This window comes from Hypanus sabinus, chromosome 30 (assembly GCF_030144855.1).
Source record: "Hypanus sabinus isolate sHypSab1 chromosome 30, sHypSab1.hap1, whole genome shotgun sequence".
NCBI lineage: Eukaryota > Metazoa > Chordata > Chondrichthyes > Myliobatiformes > Dasyatidae > Hypanus > Hypanus sabinus.
This window is the reverse complement of record NC_082735.1, coordinates 10,627,171-10,649,837: the sequence shown is the minus strand read 5'-3', so window position 1 is coordinate 10,649,837 and position 22,667 is coordinate 10,627,171. Positions and strand designations below refer to the sequence as shown.

The 22,667-nt window shown below is 43.1% G+C and overlaps 1 protein-coding gene across 1 annotated transcript in view; it reads right to left on the bottom strand.

The window, feature by feature from the left end:
* LOC132383326 (CD2-associated protein-like) overlaps positions 1-22,667 on the bottom strand; it is a 128,474-nt gene that overhangs the window by 51,666 nt on the left and 54,141 nt on the right. The window contains exons 9-12 of the mRNA XM_059954229.1: positions 13,492-13,539; positions 12,375-12,469; positions 10,121-10,216; positions 9,609-9,654 (exon numbers count right to left, since the gene is read on the bottom strand). Of these exons, the coding sequence (XP_059810212.1) occupies positions 9,609-9,654; positions 10,121-10,216; positions 12,375-12,469; positions 13,492-13,539 (285 nt within the window). The remainder of the gene's footprint in view (positions 1-9,608; positions 9,655-10,120; positions 10,217-12,374; positions 12,470-13,491; positions 13,540-22,667) is intronic.

Here is a 22,667-nt window from a genome sequence, read left to right as displayed (position 1 = left end):
CTGACATTTCACACTGCCGCCCAGCTTTGTGTCATTAGTAAATTTGCTAATGTTACTTTTAATCCCTTCATCTAAATCATTAATGTATATTGTAAACAGCTGTGGTCCCAGCACTGAACCTTGCAGTACCCCACTGGTCACAGCCTGCCATTCCGAAAGGGACCCGTTAATTGCTACTCTTTGTTTCCAGTCAGCCAGCCAATTTTCAATCCATGTCAGTACTCTGACCCCAATACCATGTGTCCTAATTTTGCCCACTAATCTCCTATGTGGGACTTTATCAAAGCTTTCTGAAAGTCCAGGTACACTACATCCACTGGCTCTCCCTTGTAAATTTTCATAGTTACATCCTCAAGAAACTCCAGAAGATTACTCAAGCATGATTTTCCCTTCGTAAGTCCATGCTGACTCAGACTGATCCTTCTACTGCTATCCAAATGTGTCGTAATTTCCTCTTTTATAATTGACTCCAGCATCTTTCCCACCACTGACGTCAGGCTAACCGGTCTATAATTCCCTGTTTTCTCTCTCCCTCCTTTCTTGAAAAGTGGGACAACATTAGCCACCCTCCAATCTGTAGGAACTGACCCTGAATCTATAGAACATTGGAAAATGATTACCAACGCGTCCACGATTTCTCGAGCCACCTCCTCAGTACTTGAGGAGATGCAGACCATCAGGTCCCGGGGACATCAGCTTTCAGACCCAACAGTCTATCCAACACTGTTTCTTGCCTAATATAAATTTCCTTCAGTTCATCCATTACCCTAGTTCCTTTGGCCACTATTACATCTGGGAGATTGCTTGTGTCTTCGCTAGTGAAGACAGATCCAAAATACCTGTTCAACTCGTCTGCCATTTCCTTGTTCCCCATAATAAATTCACCCGTTTCTGTCTTCAATGGCCCTATTTTGGTCATAACTTTTTTTTGCTTTTCACATACCTAAAGAAGCTTTTACTATCCTCCTTTATATTCTTGGCTAGTTTACCTTCGTACCTCATTTTTTCTCCACGTATTGCCTTTTTTGTTATCTTCTGTTGCTCTTTAAAAGCTTTCCAGTCCTCCGGCTTCCCGCTCATCTTTGCTATGTTATACTTCTTCTCTTTTATTTTTATACTGCCCTTTACTTCCCTTGTTAGCCACGGCCGCCCCTTACTCCCCTTAGGATCTTTCTTCCTCTTTGGAATGAACCGATCCTGCACCTTCTGCATTATTCCCAGAAATACCTGCCATTGTTGTTCCAGTCTTCCCTGCTAGGGTATTGTTCCATTGAACTTTGGCCAGCTCCTCCCTCATAGCTCCATAGTTCCCTTTGTTCAACTGTAATACTGACACATCTGATTTTCCCTTCTCCTTCTCAAATTGTAGGTTAAAACATATCATATTATGGTCACTACCTCCTAATGGCTCCTTTACCTCGTGGTCCCTGATCAAATCCAGTTCATTGCATAACACTAAATCTAGAATTGCCTTCTCCCTGGTAGGCTCCAGTACAAGCTGTTCTAAGAATCCATCTCGGAGGCACTCCACAAACTCCCTTTCTTGGGGTCCAGTATCATTCTGATTCTCCCAGTCTACCTGCATGTTGAAATCCCCCATGACAACTGTATCACTACCTTTGCGACATACCAATTTTAACTCTTCATTCAATTTACACCCTACATCCAGACTGCTGTTTGGGGGCCTGTAGATAACTCCCAGTAGGGTCTTTCTACCCTTAGAATTTCTCAGTTCTATCCATACTGACTCTACATCCCCTGATTCTATGTCCCCCCTCGCAAGGGACTGAATATCATTCCTCACCAACCGAGCCACCCCACCCCCTCTGCCACAGTCTGTCCTTTCGATAAGACGTATATCCTTGAATATTCATTTCCCAGGCTCTGTCCACTTGAAGCCATGTCTCTGTTATTCCCACAACATCATACTTGCCAATTTCCAACTGAGCCTCAAGCTCATCTACTTTATTCCTTATACTTCGTGCATTCATATATAATACTTATAATTTGTTACTCCCCTCACCTTTCATATCAATTCCTATTTCACTTGACCATACTGTGTGATCTCTTCTTGAGCTTTCTGCTCCATTGATTCTGTTGTCCTTTTTAACTTTTCTTATTTTCACTTTCCCTTTAACTCCATCCTTATATTTCCAGTTCATCCCCTACCCCCCACTACTTAGCTTAAACACATCCATGTTGCAGTGACAAACCTGTCTGCCAGAATGCTGGTCCCCCGCCTATTAAGGTGCAACCCATCCCTTTTGTACAATTTATCCCTACCCCAAAACATACCCCAGTGGTCCAAGAATGTAATTGATGATTCAGAAGGTTCTATTCTGCACATATACCAAATTGTAGCATTCAAATTTGGCAACCCAGGACTAGACTAGAAAACCTGGCTATCTCAGGAGCAAAAGAACAAATCCAAATGAGGTTGGAGGCGGAATTGTATGCACGTCAGCTCTGGCAGAGTTTGCAGACCACTACTTCCTCCAAAGCAAAACCTACCATCATGAATGGCAGTGATGCTTCACTCCCAGAGGAGCATGCTTTGAAAGGGAGAATAAAACTGCAGCTATGAGGATCTCCATCTCGGAGGCCGACGTCAGACTCTCTTTCTGGAGTGTGAACCCTCACAAGGCAGCAGGCCCTGATGGAGTACCTGGTCGGGCTCTGAAAACCTGTGCCAACCAACTGGCAGGTGTGTTCAAAGACATTTTCAATCTTTCATAGCTACAGTGGAAAGTTAGCAGCTGCTTCAAAAGGGCAACAATCTTGCCAGTGCCCAGGAATAACAGGGTGAGTTGTCATAATAACCATCATCCAGTAGCACTCACATTACTATTGTGTATATTATTATAATATTACTAGTACTATCTGTTCTGGGGTCCCAGAACAGACCCCTGTGGAACACCACTGGTCATCATCCTCCATGCAGAATATGAACCATCCCCAACCACCCTTTGCCTTCTGTGGTCAAGTCAATTCTGGATCCACAAAGCAAGGTCTTCTTGGATCCCATGCCTCATTACTTTCTGAATGAGCATCGCATGGGGAACCATATCAAATACTTAACTAAAATCCATATACACTACATCCACTGCTCAACCTTCATCAATGTGTTTTGTTACATCCTCAAAGAATTCAGATTCATAAAGCATGATCTGCCCTTGACAAGGCCACGCTAACTATCCCTAATCAGTTTATTTCTCTCCAAATGCTCATAAACCCTACCTTTCAGGATCTTCTCCAACAACTTGCCCATCACTAAAGTAAGACTCACTGGTCTATAATTTCCTGGGTTATCTCTACTCCCTTACTTGACCAAGGGAACAATGTTTGCCACCTTCCTCCCCTCTGGCACTTCTCTTGTCCCTATTAATGAGGCAAAGATCATTTGTCAGAGGCTCTCAATCTCCTCCCTCGCTTCCCACCTGGGGTATATCTCGTCTAGTCCCGGCGACTTATCTGACTTAATATCTTTCAAAAGCTCCAGCACATCCTCTTTCTTAAGTAAAAAGTGAAGTAAAGCTGGAAAGTTGACTGGTGAAAGAGATAAAGGACTGGAGAAGAGGGAATCTAATAGGAGAGGACAGAAGACCATGGAAGAAAGGGAAAGGAGAGAAACACTGCAAGGAGGTGATAGACATTTAAGAAGAGAAGGTGAGAGAGGGAAATAGCAATGGGGAATGGTGAAGGGGAGGGGTGAATTTCTGGAAGTTGGATAAATCGATGTTCATGCCATTGGGTTGGAGGCTACCCAGACGGAAACATTGCAGTCTCCCTTTTGCTCCTGCCCCATACTAAAACACACCAAATAGCTCCAAAATAATATTTTGTGATATTTGCTTTAATCTGAAACATGTCCAAAAGTTCTGGTTTTCCTGGAGCTCCTGCGTCACGGGAGGATGAGCGGTGAGGACCATCATCATTCAATAGGTCTTTGACTACTCTTCCGCATCGACATTCAGTTCAGATTTATTGACCACGCGTACGTTGAAACATGCAGTGAAATGCGTCACCTGCATTATCTATCAACATACCCAAGGGTGTGCTGGGGGCGGCCCAACATGGCATGCCCACAATGCCTAGCAGAACAACACCGAACACAACAGAGCAGAACATAACAAGCAACCAAACAGCAACAGCAGGAGAAGCCGTCCTATCCCCCCATACACTCACGTATATACAGTACAGAGACATCCAGTCCCAGGACAGGCCATCTCCGGCTCCAGATTCATTCATTTTCATTCTTTTTAGTTTCCCACTCACTGACTTTATCACTTGTTAAAGCCGAGTGGAGGAATTAAAGGGATTTTAGAAGTAGCATCCAGTTAGTCATGACCAATAAGAAGCCAACCATTCAGTTTTTTCTCAACTTTTTTTCCCCTGGAGAAACCCTTGAAAAAATTCTCAGGTCTCAGGGAACCTCTGCATAAAAATGATTATATCTACAGCTCACGGTATGTTAGCACGATCAGTAAGCTGTGGATATAATAATCCAAAAGTAATTAAATGTTCTGTTGAGTAGTAAATGAATGTTTAGCTTACCTTTCTTGACATTAATATCTTTCTTTCCCTTTCATAAATTTTATAAACTCATAAGGCAAACATAATAAATTTCTCATTCTGGGTCAAACTTGAGAAAAGCACACACGGATTTCACCTTCAACTGAAATGAGACAATTTCTATCCTTCTCTTGACTCTTGTTAAACAGGAAAAAGGTTGCTCACACGTGTAAGAAGTTGAAAGCTGCAGCAAAATGTACATTGCTTTCCTATGAATAACAGGATACCCTTCTTTTACAGAAATCCCGTACTTGTCCAGGGGCAGGTCAGTAAATCTCAACTTGAGTGCATGATCAGACCGCAGCTCACAAAGTTCTTCCTCGTTTTTCAAAGTCAAGTTCTCAGGCTGAGCAGAAGATTCAGAGAAAGGGTCCCTCACCCAGTCATACACCTGTGTTGAAAGGAAGGAAAATTACTGTTCAATTTTGTTCTGCTGTTCTTCCTGGTGGTTTTCAGTAAGTTTCGAGACTTTCTGATATCTTTCCTCACTCTCAAGCGCAACCAGCAGCGGAAATGTTTCAGATTTCCTTTTGCACATGATTTTTTAAAGATTCAGCTTCCTTTTAAATCCAAGGATCTTGTCACTTGAAGTCAAAATGTTTTCTCCAGAACCTTGCAGAAACTCATTCAACTGGTTCTTATGATGAAAAATGTCTGTTAAGTAGGCTAGTTTCTGCAGCCATTCTTCATCTTCAAAGCACTTGGCATAATCTGGCACACTGGAAGTACTCCTGCAGTTCACCTTTCAGCTCAAACACCCCATTGAGAACTCCTCCTCTAATAAGCCACTGGGTTTTTTATGTAGCAGGAGATTGGTGTGCTCTTTGTCCAGGTTTTCACACAGTTTTTTTTTAATGTTCTCTAGTGCACTGGTCTTCAAGCTACTGAATAGCTGGCTTCCTGAACGTTTTTACTGACTGTGATGTTGTTTCCAAAAGTTTTATTCTGTTTGTTTTGAGATTCCAATAGTCGTTTGAAATAATCAGCACGTTTACATGTCATATGGCTGTGATTTGTAGTTAAGTGGCTTTTCAGTTTTACTGGAGCCATTGCTACATTTGCAAGTTGTTTGCCACAATGGAGTAGGACAACTTAGTTCACCAGTCCACGTAAAAACCAATGAAAAGTAGCTTTCATGTAAAGACGAACATTTTCTGTGTGTCCGTAGTTGCATTAGTGCAGTGAAATGACTCAGAAGATTCTACTTCACTATCATTAAGCTTATTAGGGTTGTCTGTAGGTCTAGGCCTGGAATCCTCCTCTTCTGTCTCACACCTCCTCTTCCAAAATTGCCAGAATGAAAATTTCCCTACAATTCTCAATCGCACTGGTAGTTTGCTCACTCCCAAAAGTCAGTCAACAATGCGTAAGGGGAAGTTGGGGGAGCTAATTCGAGAGGGAGAGGCTGACATCACGGCCCAAGTTAGGCAAGTCCATTCAATGCTCAGAAAACACACCACGCTCCTCAACAGCCTACCATCCACCCCTCCGTGCAATACCACACTCACCAATTATCAGCCTACCATCCTCCCCTCCGTGCAATACCACACTCACCAATTATCAGCCTACCATCCACCCCTCCGTGCAATACCACACTCACCGATTATCAGCCTACCATCCTCCCCTCCGTGCAATACCACACTCTCTAATTATCAGCCTACCATCCTCCCCTCCGTGCAATACCACACTCACCAATTATCAGCCTACCATCCTCCCCTCCGTGCAATACCACACTCTCTAATTATCAGCCTACCATCCTCCCCTCCGTGCAATACCACACTCTCTAATTATCAGCCTACCATCCTCCCCTCCGTGCAATACCACACTCACCAATTATCAGCCTACCATCCTCCCCTCCGTGCAATACCACACTCACTAATTATCAGCCTACCATCCTCCCCTCCGTGCAATACCACACTCACCAATTATCAGCCTACCATCCACCCCTCCGTGCAATACCACACTCACCAATTATGAGCCTATCATCCTCCCCTCCGTGCAATACCACACTCTCTAATTATCAGCCTACCATCCTCCCCTCCGTGCAATACCACACTCACCAATTATCAGCCTACCATCCTCCCCTCCATGCAATACCACACTCAGCAATTATCAGCCTACCATCCACCCCTCCGTGCAATACCACACGCACCAATTATCAGCCTACCATCCTCCCCTCCGTGCAATACCACACTCACCAATTATCAGCCTACCATCCACCCCTCCGTGCAATACCACACTCACCAATTATGAGCCTATCATCCTCCCCTCCATGCAATACCACACTCTCTAATTATCAGCCTACCATCCTCCCCTCCGTGCAATACCACACTCACCAATTATCAGCCTACCATCCTCCCCTCCGTGCAATACCACACTCAGCAATTATCAGACAACCATCCTCCCCTCCGTGCAATACCACACTCACCAATTATCAGCCTACCATCCTCCCCTCCGCGCAATACCACACTCACTAATTATCAGCCTACCATCCTCCCCTCCGTGCAATACCACACTCACCAATTATCAGCCTACCACCCTCCCCTCCGTGCAATACCACACTCACTAATTATCAGCCTACCATCCTCCCCTCTGTGCAATACCACACTCACTAATTATCAGGCTACTGTCCTCCCCTCCGTGCAATACCACACTCACCAATTATCAGCCTACCATCCACCCCTCCGTGCAATACCACACTCACCAATTATCAGCCTACCATCCTCCCCTCCGTGCAATACCACACTCACCAATTATCAGCCTACCATCCTCCCCTCCGTGCAATACCACACTCACCAATTATCAGCCTACCATCCACCCCTCCGTGCAATACCACACTCACCAATTATCAGCCTACCATCCTCCCCTCCGTGCAATACCACACTCACCAATTATCAGCCTACCATCCTCCCCTCCGTGCAATACCACACTCAGCAATTATCAGCCTACCATCCACCCCTCCGTGCAATACCACACTCACCAATTATCAGCCTACCATCCTCCCCTCCGTGCAATACCACACTCAGCAATTATCAGACAACCATCCTCCCCTCCGTGCAATACCACACTCACCAATTATCAGCCTACCATCCACCCCTCCGTGCAATACCACACTCACCAATTATCAGCCTACCATCCTCCCCTCCGCGCAATACCACACTCACTAATTATCAGCCTACCATCCTCCCCTCCGTGCAATACCACACTCACCAATTATCAGCCTACCATCCTCCCCTCCGTGCAATACCACACTCACTAATTATCAGCCTACCATCCTCCCCTCCGTGCAATACCACACTCACTAATTATCAGGCTACTGTCCTCCCCTCCGTGCAATACAACACTCACCAATTATCAGGCTACTGTCCTCCCCTCCGTGCAATACAACACTCACCAATTATCAGCCTACTGTCCTCCCCTCCGTGCAATACAACACTCACCAATTAACAGCCTACCGCCCTCCCCTCCATGCAATACAGCACTTATCAATAGTCAACGGCCTCCCCTATCTTGCATCAAAAACTGAGAATGGACTTAAGCAAATACATTTTTACTGCTCACTGCCATACTGGGCTGAGAGACCTTGAGTGAGACTGCTAGCGGGCTGCCCAGTCACTGCCCATCATTGCGAGCTCCAGTATTGTGCATTGGACAAAGTTCATTTAAAAAGATGTTTATTTGGAAAGAATGCAGAAGCCTACAAAACGTGATGGGTACCGCCCAGTCCATCAAAAGAAAAGCCCTCCCCACCGTTGTGCATATCTACAAGGAGCACTGCCACAAGAAAGCATCACCCGTCATCGTGGACCACACCTTCCAGGCCTTGCCCTGTTCTTAATGGTATAATTGGAAAGAAGGTCCAGGAGCCTCAGGTCCCACACCACCAGGTTCAGGAACTGTTATAACCTACAACTATCAGTGTGAATAGCCTCAACTCTGAACTGTGGATTCACTTTCAAGGACTCATTTTCTCAGTATTATTTTTGTACATTTTTTTCTGCATTTGCACTGTTTTTCTTCCTTTGAATATTGGTTGTTCTTTGCTTGTGTGTAGCATTTCATTAATTCTATTGCATGTCCTTGTTCTACTGTGAATGCCTGCAAGAAAATGAATCTCAGAGTCATATATGGTGACATATTCTACTTTGATAATGTTTCCTTTGAACTTTGAACCAAGCGACTGTGGTCACCAAGGGGGTGAATGAGAAGGCTGAGAATGCAGAGCCTGTCTCCTGAAAGAGACGGCTGAAGCAAATTGAGGGAAAGGTAAGGGAAAAGGAAGCTGAGGGTTATGCTCGCACAGATAGGGAAGGAATTGTGTTCATTTCTGGTTGGCTCATTACAGGAAGGATATGGAAGCTTTAGAAAGGGGACAAGGGAAATTTACCAGGATTTTACCTGGGTCAGAGGGCATGGCTGATGAGGAGAGGATGAGTGAGCTTGGGCTTTTCTCTGTGCAGTGAAAGGTGGTTTCTCAGCTGTGTGCAGACAATAAGAGGCATGGACAGAGTGGACAGCCAGAGATGTTTTCCCAGGTTGGAAATGGCTAATACAAGGGGACATAATCTTAAGGTGTTTGGAGGTTGTCAGAGGTAGGTTTTTGACACTGAGAGAGGTGGGTGCATGGAATATGCTGCCAGGAGTGGTGATAGAGGTGGATGCATTAGGGGCATTTAAGACAGGTAGGCACATTGATGATAGAAAAATGGTGGGTTATGTGATTGGGAAGGATTAGATAGTTCCTGGAGTATGGGTGGTACATTCTAGTTTCTAAATTCTATGTGAAGCATCAATAACAAATTGGGTTGGCTGGGTCAATTGTCCCATTTGAGCCTGCTCCATTGCAGTATTTTTAAACAAGGCGTCAACCAATATTCTATCACTCTCAGTCCTCAATCTACTCTTGAACTCAGCACCTATTGGTCTTTGTGAAAGAGAATTCTAAAGACACGGGCATTCCCACACATTAACCAATGCTACCTGGCCCCTGCCTTAACCGAATTTAAAACGCTTGGTACGAAGGTGGCCTTACTTACAGATACCTGCATCCATCACATCTCCTGGCAGAAGCTCCTGTTTCACCTGAGACATAAAATGTACAAAGATAAAATAATGATTAAGAACAAGCCATTAGGCCCACTCACCACCCTCTCCCAGTCCAAGCACATTTTCTCTCAGGGACTGCCTGCATACTTTTTAATTCCCTTAACCCTCTTTGGAAAGTATCTGGAGGTATCTGGAAGGAACAGGGTAACCAGGTGAATGCGTGTGAGAGTTACCTGAGAAGGGAAATATCATTGGGTTATAAGGTATACAAGCAGAATATGAATTGTATATGACATCTTATATGATGCATATGAAGTGACTTGAAGTTACAAACTTTTTTAGGGCTCATTATGCCAGCACTTCCTTTCTTTCCCCTCACTATATCTTTCTTAGTATCCTCTTTATCAGTGATTCCATCCCGGAAACAAAACAAAGAGTTCAGACAGCTCCTGGCATTTTTTTCCTGGGCATTCCACAACCAACAGGCAGAAAGAGTACTCACCTCTTCTGTACCTGCGTAAGGGACCATGAGCTTGTCTGGGATAAGTCCCTGTCGTCCGTTCACACATGCTTTCCACCAGCCAGTTTCTCCCGTGTCCTGTAAGTAAATCGTAAGCTGATGCTCAGACGAGAGTACGGAGGAATTAAGATCAGCTGTCACCAGTCAATGGATTGAATAGTAGACATTTTTAATGGCTGCTGTGAGTTGATAATACTGGAGTCCCGGTCCAAAATGTCAGGATTTTAAACCATCCGAAAAGCACGGGTCTGTTTGCAGCTACTTCCAAAATTAAACTCAAAATTATAAAATCAAAAGCATTCAATTCAGCTTTTGGTTACCCACCATCTGGTTCAGTATCTTATGTTCTGTCCCCTTAAAGGTCCAGAGAAGGTTTCAAGTGTTGAATATGCCACAGAACTCCAATCTCTGTTGACACCACTGCTTGCAGCGGTTATCATCACTTCACATCAATAAACTCTGGCTGGACACCATTCCATACACATCAGCAAGAATGAGTCATCTAGTTCCCCTGCTCTTCAGCAGGATGTTTACTGTATCTTGTGTACCCTGAGGTCCAGGAGAAACCCTTGAAAACATTGGCAATGCACAGTCGAATCTTCAGTGTCACCAGAATGCTTACATGTTGACATCCTCATTTCATCCTCTACAAACTCAGCTTACCCAACATTTCTGCACTCACACCTAAACGTTCCCTATGTCAGGCCCCTTCATCTTTTTGCTGGCCAACTTTACTTTCCAGTCTCCAGACAGATTTCAGAACGTCTCTTTATCTACAAATCCCTCAATTGCTGTCACTGTCACTTCCACCACATCCAGTCTAAAGCATTCCATGTCTGGGTTGTTTCATAACTCTACTCCCTTACTGTTTCTACATTTATCACCACAAACCATCAGCAATTTGCTTCCATACTCTCAAACCCCCAGCCTTTCCTATGAAACTACATTTCAAAACCTTCTCCGATTCAATTTTTCACTAAGCTTATCCACTGAGATTGGGCACTCGATACCAATTCTGAAGAAGGGTCTTCAACTCCAACTGCAAATTGCTTCTCCCTCCACAGTTGCTGCCTGACCTGCTGAGTGTTTCCACTATTTTCTGTTTTTGTCCTAATCCACTGAACCAAAGTTGATAAGTGAAAATGGTGAGCAGTTTCAAGTTCCTGGTGTCAACGTCTCTGAAGATCTATCCTGGGCCCAACATATTGATACAGTAACTAAGAAGGCACAATAGCAGTTATATTTCACTGGAAGTTTGAGGAGATTTGGTTTGTCACTGAAGACTCCAGCAAATTCCTACAGATTCATGCAGGGCATTCCAACTGGCTGCATCACCGTCTGGTATGGAGGGGTCACTGCACAGAATGGGAGAAAGCTACAGGAAAGTTGTAAACTCAGCTGGCTCCATCATGGGCACCAGCATCCCCACCTTTGAAGATATATTCCAGTGGCAATGCCTCAGAAAGAGGGCATCCATCATTAAGAGCCCTTGCCATTTAGAACATGCCCTTGTCTCATTGCTGCTATTACAGAGGAGGTACAGCAGCTCAACAGTTTAGGAACAACTTCTTCCCCTCCACCATTAGATTTCTGAATGGTTCATGAACCCATAAACACTACCTCACTTACTTGCTCTATTTTAACACTACTTCTTTACTTTTTTATGGTTCTTATACAACTTATGATATTTTTATGTATTGTACTGCACTACTGCCACAAAACAACAAATTTCACCACGTCCAGTATATCAGTGATGATCAATCTGATTCTGATTGGTTTCATCTCCCCAAACAACTGTGTGCCTTTACTTTATTAAAAACTATCAGTTAGAGCAGGGTTCCAGACCCAGGGTCCATGAATCCCTTGCTTGATGGTATTGGTCTATGGGATTGGCATAAAAAAGTTTGGGAACACCTAAATTAGAGCAAGTCTGATTCTGAGTGACTTCATGAGTTCTACCCTTAACAATGTCATTGCCATCAAGTGCAAGTCATTTCTGATGGGCCTCTCATGGACCAATAGTAGTGTTGTCACCTCTCCAGCAGTCCTACAAAATTCAGCAATTAAATTGCACCATATTCAACTTGAAGCCATGTTCCCTCCTGTCAAGGTTTTTCTCCAAAAGTTAGAAAATGGTTCCAAGGAGTAGCTGATTTCAGATGTGCATTTTCCTTTTGTTATGAGGTTGTTTGTAATACACCTACTCAAAAGTTTTTGTGATGGAGAGAGAGATTACCTTCTCTAACACTAGGATGACATCTCCTTTGTGTAGACTCAGTTCATCTTCAGTTGTTGCAACGTAATCAGACGCTGCCTTGTAGTACTCCTTGGCTGAAAGGAATGATAATCCGTTAAAGCATAGCTTCCTCAAGCTGGTCAGTGCTCAAAAGGTGCATTTTCCTGGTACTTAACGCAGACCTCTCGTTGTTTGGTGATCTGGGCACAGGGTGCGGAGTGGAATACCAAGAAGGGTGGGTGAAAGTTAGCTGCCATGTTAAGCTGGCTGTAGGATCGGTGATAATGAAAGTGGAGCAGTGGTTGAGAGGTACAATGGGTGGTCAGGGGCCGGTTTATCTGATTGGCAGTTCTGTGCATGCAGGGTGGGTCAAGGGCTTGTGATTGGCAGAAGTGGGTAAATGGGCAGCTGCTTTAAAGGAGAGTCAGATTCCTAAGGTTCCCTGGGGCATAACACACTTCTATGTAAAGCCACTGTGGCTTTGATAAGAGCAGCTCATGGATTGTGTGAACTGTTGCAAATTCTAGGCTGGAAGTTATGAGACCATTATGAGAATGAAGATTATAAATTGTGAACAATTCATTAATATTTGATGTTTCATTTTTCACTGGATGAAACATGTTCATGGCACAACAGAATCCCATTTCTAAGCAAGTAACCATTAATACATCTAAGCTTCTACTTATTTGGTGAGCAGTGGGTCTTTATATATTGGCCCTTTGTTAAACTGGTATCAGCAGGCCATACATATGACCTCACAGCTGGAGAATTAAGTATATACAGTGCTGTGTGCGGTGTGTTAGTGAAGATGCAGGGTATAGTGTTGTACACACACAGGACTAAATGAAGGGTCTTAGCCCAAAGTGTTGACTGCTTAGTCCCCTCCATAGATGCTGCCTGACTTTCAGAGTTCCTCCAGCGTTTTATGTGTGTTGCTCAAGATTTTCAGCTTCTGCAGAATCTTCTATTGTTTTGACAGTGCTGTATACAGTTGTTGGTGTAGACACAGGGTATTTAATATGTTGCTAATATTTGAGTAATATTGCAAATATATTGTTTGTTTGATTAATCATTCTTTGTTTGTTTAAATAATTCTTTATGGATACTGTATATATACCTGAATTGTATATGGCATTACTCCACCATGTTGTATGTGCGCGATTCACTAAAGAAAAGGAAAGTAAAAATGAAGTAGACACATTTTATCCCCAAGCTCCCATGATTTTCTTTCATGTTACAAAACATACCAGTGGTGATGAATAAGTTTTAAAGCAAACCCGAGATGACTACCTACCTGTTGAATGCTGCAAGATGTTCAACTTTTTAAAAAAAGCTCTTATTTCAGAAGGAAAAGACAGTTAAGTTAAAATAAAAAGGTAGAAAATGGACAGAATTCATGGGTTCATAACTAGTGAGTCACAGGTAATAATAATCAAAAATTTTAAAGGGTATATTGGACAGGTAGATGCATTGGATTACACTAAAGGTGATTGGGGGATGTATACTAAATGGATTGAGCAGTATTTTAAAGCAAATGGAATAGCCAATGAGAACCATGTGTTCGTTCTACTTAGTGTTATAGGTGGAAAAACATGCAGCTTGCTTGGAAGTTTGACTGCTCCAACCAAACAGCCAAAATGAGTTTTGCTGATATCATTAAAGTAATATAGGAAAGGCATGAAGCAAGATGGCAGCACAGCATTGAGCGCTGACATATAACCCTGCTTTTCATGTTCTTTAGGGCTCATAGGCGGCCTAAATACAAGTTTGAGTTGGAGAAAGATCTAACTAAAGACATGACCTCAAAAACAAGTTCCAAATTCAACCAAGAAATGAGATACCAGCAGACAATACCAAGCTAGCGATTCATCCAAGGAAATAGCTATGCTAATTAAGCAAACAATGGCAATGGAGATGGAATTGCTGTAAGAAACAGTAGCCCACATGCTAAAGGAGTCGCTGGAAAAGGCTCTCGACCTCATACAGAAGCATATGGCAGAGAAAGGCAATATTCTCCGGTTGTTAAAAGAGCAAGCAGACATTCATGCGAAAAAATTTAGCACGGTCTTCAACAAATTAGACAACATTCAGGTTAGCTTACGCAAGAATGAAAAAGATACTAACTCCTGTCTCGCTGAGGTGACTAAGATACGGAAGAAGTTAAACGACTTGGAGGACAGATCCAGAAGAAACAATGTGCGGATGGTTAACTTACCAACAGGCGCAGAGGGCGACCTCCTGGAGATGCTGCCTAATTGGATTCCAGCACTCAAGAATTCCCACAAAACTCCAGTGAAGATCAATAGAGCACATAGCATCTTTTCCAACAACATCTCAAGACCACGGACTATGATCTTTAGGCTTCTAGGGTACACCGACCGGCAGGCTATCCTGGAGGGCGCGAGGAAAGCCAAACCTACTCTCCCTGACGACACCCAGCTGCAGTTCTTCGCCGATTACAGCCCCGGCACGATGCAGGAATGGCAGGCGTACGAGGAGATCCGCGCTAAGCTTCGACAGAAGGGGACTCGTTCCTCATGTACCCGGCGATTTTGAGAGTGAATATCAAGGACATGAAGATGTCGTTTAACTCAGCAGAGGAAGTGAAAGAAGCCCTGAAATCATCGGTGCTGGGAGATATGGAAAAAGACCCTGGGCAAAGTCCACACGCCCCTCAGGAGGAGATGGAACTGCATTAAGAGCTCATACAAGCCTGTATGCGCAATCTAACAGGCACAGGCAAGTTAGCGTCCTAGGTGTGAAGTTTTCTGGTTATTCTTTTATTGGAAAGTCACTCGATGCTCTTTTGTATTTCACTTATTAAGGGGCCAGTTTGTTTCTGAGTATTGCAGGTCAGAGTTATAAGGCAATGACTCAGTTAACTAGTTAGTACAAGGATAACATGGTAATGTGATGTAAGTCTGCCTAGAATATACTTTTTATCTTTTACTTTCTAAAGTGATATTCAACACACCCAAATGTCATACTGCATCAAGAATGAAGCTGAAAAACAGCAGTTTGTTCTGAATAACTTTAGTTGAACATGTTCATTTGGGGTTGTGTCTCCAGTAGACTTGTTTATGTTCCTGGGTGTGAGATAAGGCGTCACTGGCATCATCGCTAAGCGACAGTCTATTAAAGCAACAATCTCCAGCAAGAGAGCTGTTGGGGTCTTGGTTATGTGTTATACTATATTTGAAACCGGAATGGTTTTAATTATACAGTTTAATGAGTTTGACCAGGTTTTTTACTCTTGTCTCTTTGGTAGGATTGTCTATGAGAACTGCTTGGCCTTTCTAACTTGTAGGTGCTCGAGGGGGGTGATTAATGTTCAGTGTCTGACACTCACAGATGTTACGAAGTAAAGGGTTGAATGGGAGGGGTGATGGGAAGGGGTTAACTTGGGGTTCCACCACCAACTTACGACAACCGATCCAGGGGAAGGTGAGCAACACAGATAAATTAGAAAATCTCACTATTGTATCACTTAATGCTAGCGGGTTAAACTCTCCCTACAAACATTCAAAGGTTTTAGATTTCTTACGCAGAAAGAAAATAGATATCGCGCTGTTACAGGAAACACATCTTAAACCTAATGACATTCGCAGGGTTCAAAACCATTTTTATAAACCTGTCATGGCATCAGCTGATGGTACTTGTATGAAAGGAGTTATGGTATTTATGAGACGTAGTATTAATGTATCAATTGAAAGGACTGGTGACGACAATGAAGGACGTCTAGCTTTTATGCTGTACATCCATTCAGGGTAAAAAAGTCGCATTCATTAGCCTAAATACCCCAACCATATCCAAGGCTGAGTTTTTCCCCTCAATTACCTCACAATTACTGAAGTTAAGTTACTACCAACTATATGTTGGTTCTGACGTGAATGCTTTGGTAAACAATAACCTCGATACATCTTCCTCCAACGATATCAAGCTCTCAAGAATCTGCTTCCAAAGCACTTAACCTCTTTCTAATGGATTTAAATTTAACTGATGGAATTCATAAATTATCTGAGGTCAAATATATCTCAGATGTGACAGTGGTTTGGGCCTCCAACAAGGGTTTTTTTTACGAAATAACACCATATGGTTCAGTTCCCACCTATATAAAAGCCGGCTTCAAAAGATCTCCACCTAGAAGAACAATGTAGGGTTTTGGAGAATGATCTCAAAAGGAGATACACCATAACAAAAGAAAATGAGCTCAAAACAAAACAAGCAGAATTAACTGATTTATTAAGAAGCAGGGCAGAATATATGATCCATATAACCAAACATAAGTATTATGCAGAAGGCAGCAGGCCGAGCCATCTTTTGGCACTAATGCTCAAACAACAGGAAGCTAAATGTCTATGCCAGCGACTAGATGTGCTAAATGTGGAGTAGTATCTTCAACAGAGGAAATAAACGAGACATTCAAGAATTACTTTAACGAACTGTATACAAGTGGCTCAGCTCCTTCTGAGAATGACTTGACAGATTTTTTTTTAGTGGATGAGACCTCCCTACGTTGTTGTTTGAGGACACCAAAACTCTAGACTCTCCTATTATACTGGGTGAGGTTCTCAAAGCAGTCAAAGCCACAAATAAGGGCCGGGTATAGATGGCATACCTAGCACTTTGGGATATTCTTGGACCAGTATGGTTAGAAACATTAAATTATGCTATTGGAAATGGCACTTTCCATAGATTTCTAAACACAGCCCTGATCACAGTTATACCTAAGCCTGGTAAGGACCCCTTGGAGTGTGCCAATCACCGTCCAATCTCCTTGATAAATGCCGACCTCAAGATATTTTCCAAAGTCTTAGCCAGTAGACTCGAGGCAGTAGTTGGGAAAATAATTAGCCCAGATCAAGCAGGCTTTATCAGGGGATGTCTCGCATCTGTTAATATTCGCCGGCTCTTACACACACTGAGTGCAACACATAAAATCCTGCCTGCCTGTGACCTGCTGTTTCTGGATGCTGAAAAAGTGTTCGATCGTCTTGAATGATCATAAGCAGAAAAATTCCTAAAATTTAAAAGCATATGGTCCAAATCTTCTCCATTATGGAACAATAATCATTTTCTATCTGGGAGGAAACCATTCACTAACAGAACTTGGGAGGATAAAGGTATTACTACTCTTCAAGATATTAATGGCTTTCAAGAACTGGTATCTCGATATAATACTGATAAACACTCTCTTTACTTCTACTTTGGAGTAAGATCAGCTTGTAAAGCCTACGGGGTTCCCTGGGGGTCAGACTTAAAGGACCATCCCATTTTAAGTTGGATACAGAGTGCTCCAAGACAGATAATGTCATATATCTATGATAATTTAAACTCCCAGAAATATATGCCCACATCAGGAATGAAAGCCTAGGATAGGGAGATATCTAAATTGGGACAAGACCTAGGCTGGGATGTGATTTGGGATAATGCTACCGGTACTTCAAAAAGCCCAAATCGTCAGTATATACACTTGAAATTTTGTCATAGAGCGTATCTAACACCAAGAATTAGACATCTAATGGGACTGATTCCTGACTGATATTGCTCACTTTGCCCCCGTGGAACTGTTGGCTCTTTTATACATGTTGTATGGGAATGTCCAGGGGTGTTTGGTTTGTGGGGGAAGGTTATCAGTACTCTTACAGAACTAACGGGGGTACAATTACTAATGGACCCCACTGTACATCTTCTAAATGATGACTCCCACCTTTCCCTTATAGAAAAAACACGTAAAATCTGGCTGACAGGCCTGACTGCAGCTAGGAAGATTGTAGTCCAGCATTGGAAACCTCCTCATGATATTTCAAGTACTCACTGGCTTCGGAGCTTTTACAACACTTCTTACCTGGAATTATCATCAGCGAGAGTAAATGATGCCCGACCAAACACAATCTTAATGTGGAGAAATTTGATATCTAACTTAAAAGATCTTCTGTTAAAATAAGGTGTGGAGAGGGGGAGAGGGGGATGGCTGGGTTAAACAGTCAAAATGTAATCGGCAACTGGTTGTATTGAATGTAATTTGTTGGCGTTGCAATAAAAATTAGTGATTAAAAAAAATAGGAACATTTAGAACCAAAACTATTGTTAGTTGCAGACCACTTTAGGTTTCATAAGTGGAATTAAAAGGAAGGAAGGTTCATTTGAGCTTATGCATCTGAATAAAAGAAATTGTGTGACCATTGTCAGTTCAGTTATAAACTCAATGATACACTGAGATATCATTTAATTTGTGGAATCTTACAAGAAAGCATTCAAAAATGACTCCCAACTGAAGCACAAATTGCATTTAAAAGAGCAGTTGAAACAACTGTATCAATGGAAACTGCAGCTAGAGGCACAACTAGGTTGCAGTCAGGAATCAAAGTGAGTGTGAACAAATTTGTAACGTATAAACAAAACCTGCCTGGCCAAACAAAATTTGTTCCCCTTGTGGCATATGTTCACATACACCGAACCAAGGCAAGTTTAAAGGTGAAATTTGCATAAAATACAATAAAGTAGGACACATACAAAGAACAAGTCAGGCAGACAAACATAAATAGACTGTACAGGGAAGAGAAAAAGATAAAAAGTGAACACAGCTTCAAAAAAGAGCACAAACCTGCATGATATTGAAAAATCTGATAATGATGAGAGTGGAACTGGACTGGGTAGCCCTGAGATTTAAAATTTGTAAAAACTAACAAGAGGCAAGCAACATGGCTTACACCAGAGTGAATGGAAAATTAATTAAAATGGACACTAGCTAGGTTGTTTCAGTCATTCTAAAAATGAGTTTGAACGGCATTGCAAATATGCTGAATTGAAGCCTACAGATATCCAACTAAGAACTTATACTGGAGAAAAGTTCGCTTCTGTGGGACTGGCATTTGTAACAGTGACACAGAAACATGAACAACATTTGTAAAGTCACATTTGGCTTTTATGTGCTAAAAACAGGAGAGTCATCATTGTTGAATTGTGATTGGCTGTGGCAACTGCAATTTGATTGGTGATCCATCCAGCATGGAACATCCACTGGCAATAGAGCCAGCTGAAAGTGAATTAAGAAAGGGACTGAATGATGCCACAACAACATTCAAGGATGGCACTGGAAAACCCAAACATATTAAGGGTAAAATAGTATTACATGAAATTGCCACAACAACGTTTTATAAACCCCACCCGATTCCTTATACCAGCAGTGAGAAAATAGCCAGTGAGCTCGATCTCATGGAGGCTGAAGGAATTCTTTCCAGGGTTGACTGGAACCCATGGGCAATCCAGTGGTGGCAGTAGCCAAGAAGAATGGGTCCATCAGGAAACGTGAGGATCATAAGGTCACCATCAACCCAGTACTGAAAGCTGATCAATACCCTCTGCCTGGGATAGAGGATATCTTTACAAACCTTGATGGAGGGTATACTTCAGCAAAGAGAACTTAACAAAGGCCTACCTATAGATGGAACTGGAAGAGTCAAAAGTGTTTCTCACTACAAATGCTCAGAAAGGGCTTTATCACTATAATAAGCTTAATTTTGGAGTAGCATTTGTACCTGGACTCTGGCAGAAAGCTATGGAGCAGGTACTGCAAGGCTGCCCAGGCACTCAGCGTTAATCTGGATGACATCATTGTTACCAGTGAGGATGACAAGAAACATCTCCAAAAACTCAAGAAAGTGCTAAAAACATTAGAAGGTAATATCAGAGCACAATGCAACAAATGTGAATTCTTTTAACCAAGCATCACTTACTGTGGTCACACCATTAGTGCACAAGATTTACGCAAGTGTGCTGAGAAAATACAAGCGGTAGTGGGTGCCCCAAGGCCGAAGGATGTGTCACAGTTGTGGTCCTTTTTAGGATTTGCCAATTACTACAAACCTGGCTACTGTGCTTCACCTCTTCAACACATTACTATAGATCAGGAAGAAATGGTAACGGACAAAGCAATATGAGGTGGCTTCCCAACAGGTAAAGGAAATGCTGAGATCAGACACTATACTCACACATTATGATCCACATCATCCAATGACACCCCACTTTATGGTATAGGTGCAGTCAAGCCACGTTATTCGTGATGGAACAACATCACCTTTGTATCATGTTCCCTTACCACTGCAGCAAATAATTGCACACATATTGATAGAAAGGCCTTGGGTCTGATGTGGGGTGTAAATTGATTCAACCAGTGCTTGCATGGGGAAGAGTTTACCCTCATTACTGATCATCAACCACTAGTGTCCATTTTCAGTCCACAGAAGGGTGCTCCACTGGAAGCTGCAGCAGGAGTGCAGAGATGGGCTCTGTTTCTTGGAGGACACAATTATAAGGTCAAGTTCAAGAGGGCAAGACCTCATGGGATTGCTGATGGATTGTGCCGTTTACTCTTGGAAAAGGAAATACCTGAAAAATTTACCAAGGTAGTCACTCATCTTAACGTACTCTCCCTATTGCAATTGGAAGTCTCCCGAGTACAGCAGAGATGGTCCAAGGGGAAACCAGAAAATACCCCCCCACTGGCTCAGGTCTGTGTGGCAACACAAAATGGTTGGAATATGCAGTAGCAATCCCAGTTGCAAAATGTTTTGCCAGCGCCGGGATGAACTTGTGCCTGATGGGGGTTGAGAGCTGTACCACCCAAGCTGAGAGCTGAAGTGTTGGAGGAGTTGCATGCCAGCCATCGAGGCATGGTCAGCTGAAGCTGTGTCTGGTGTCCTGGGATAGATCAGCAGATCGAGCAGCTTGTTCAGGATGCCAACACATCCAGAAGATGCCAAGAGCAGCTCCACTCCCTCGCTAGGAGAGGCCCGCATTGCCCTGGCAAAGGAATCGTGTCTGACCATTCATGGGCACAAACATCTTGATACAGCTACAAAGTGGCCAGAAGTATTCCCAACAGCCTCACACACTGTGAGGCTTCTTCTCAAGGATGGCATTCAGCACAACCAGCCTGATACAATGGACTGCAGTTGGCTACAGAAAAGCTTCAGTCATCTGCTCTGTACTGCCCAGCTACAAACGCCTTGGCAGAAAGGTTTATTCAGAGTCTAGCACTGCACTGACACTGATTCCTCTTGTGTATCACAATGCAGGACACCCCACAGCCAACAGCTCATCAGCTGTACAGTTCCTGGGTCGGCCCTTGCGTTCACACCTGGATCTCCTCAAACCCAGTCTCAGAAGGAGTACAAACAGCTGCGACACATTGAAAGCTCCTCAAAGAAGATGATCCTGGACGAACGGTCCCGCTGGGGGATAAGAGAAGCAATCAAAATTGGGTACTTGGAAAGATTAAGGACAGAACTGGACCACACTCCTACACAGTGCAGATCACGTCTGCTGTCATCGGGAGACGACACACTGATCAGTTGAAAAGAGCAGAGTCAATTGTTAGAGAAGAAAGGTGCCCAGAGCCATATCCTGCAGTCCCAGAGTCAACTCCTAGCACCACCACGGAGGGTGACCCAGAACAGGAGATTGTTTCACAGCCATAAGTCTCACCTGCTGAGCAGAGTGATCTGCCTGGTCAGGAAAGAAGTTAGCCCACAAGAGTAAGAAATCCTCCACAGTGATTAATATTTAAGATCTGAATGAGACAATTTAAAATTTACTATGCAGCAGATGTCTACCCGCATTATATAGTAGACAGTCTATATAGTTGAGACACACTCTATATTAAGTTGGAGTTTATAGTGAAGCAGGGAGGAATGATGTGTATTTAATATTTCAGTAATATTTGAATTATATTGTTTGAGTAAGCAACTTTTGATTCAATAATTCATCACAGGTTATATGTAATAGTATGTGAATTGTGTACAACATTACCGCACCACGTCATAACTCCACGCCTCACTAAGGAAAACAAAAGAAAAAGCAAAGTAGACAGGTTTTATCCCCGGACTCCCATCTTTTTCTTTTGATTAGATTTACGTTTTGGAGTTACTAAAATCTGTGTTGGGGCAGACACAGGACACAGAGTGTTGATACAGATACGGGACACAGGGCTGTGTACAGCGTGTGGGTGAAGGCACAGGACTCAGGGCTGTGTTCAGCGTGTGGGTGTAGACATGGGACTGTGTTCAGTGTGTGGGTGTAGACAGAGGACACAGGGCTGTGTTCCGTGTGTGGGTGAAGGCACAGGACACAGGACTGTGTTCAGTGTGAGGATGTAAACACAGGACACTGGACTGTGTTCAGCGTGTGGGTGCAGACACGGGACACAGGACTGTGTTCAGTGTGTGGGTGTAGACACAGGACACAGGGCTGTGTTCAGTGTGTGGGTGAAGACACAGGACATAGGACTGT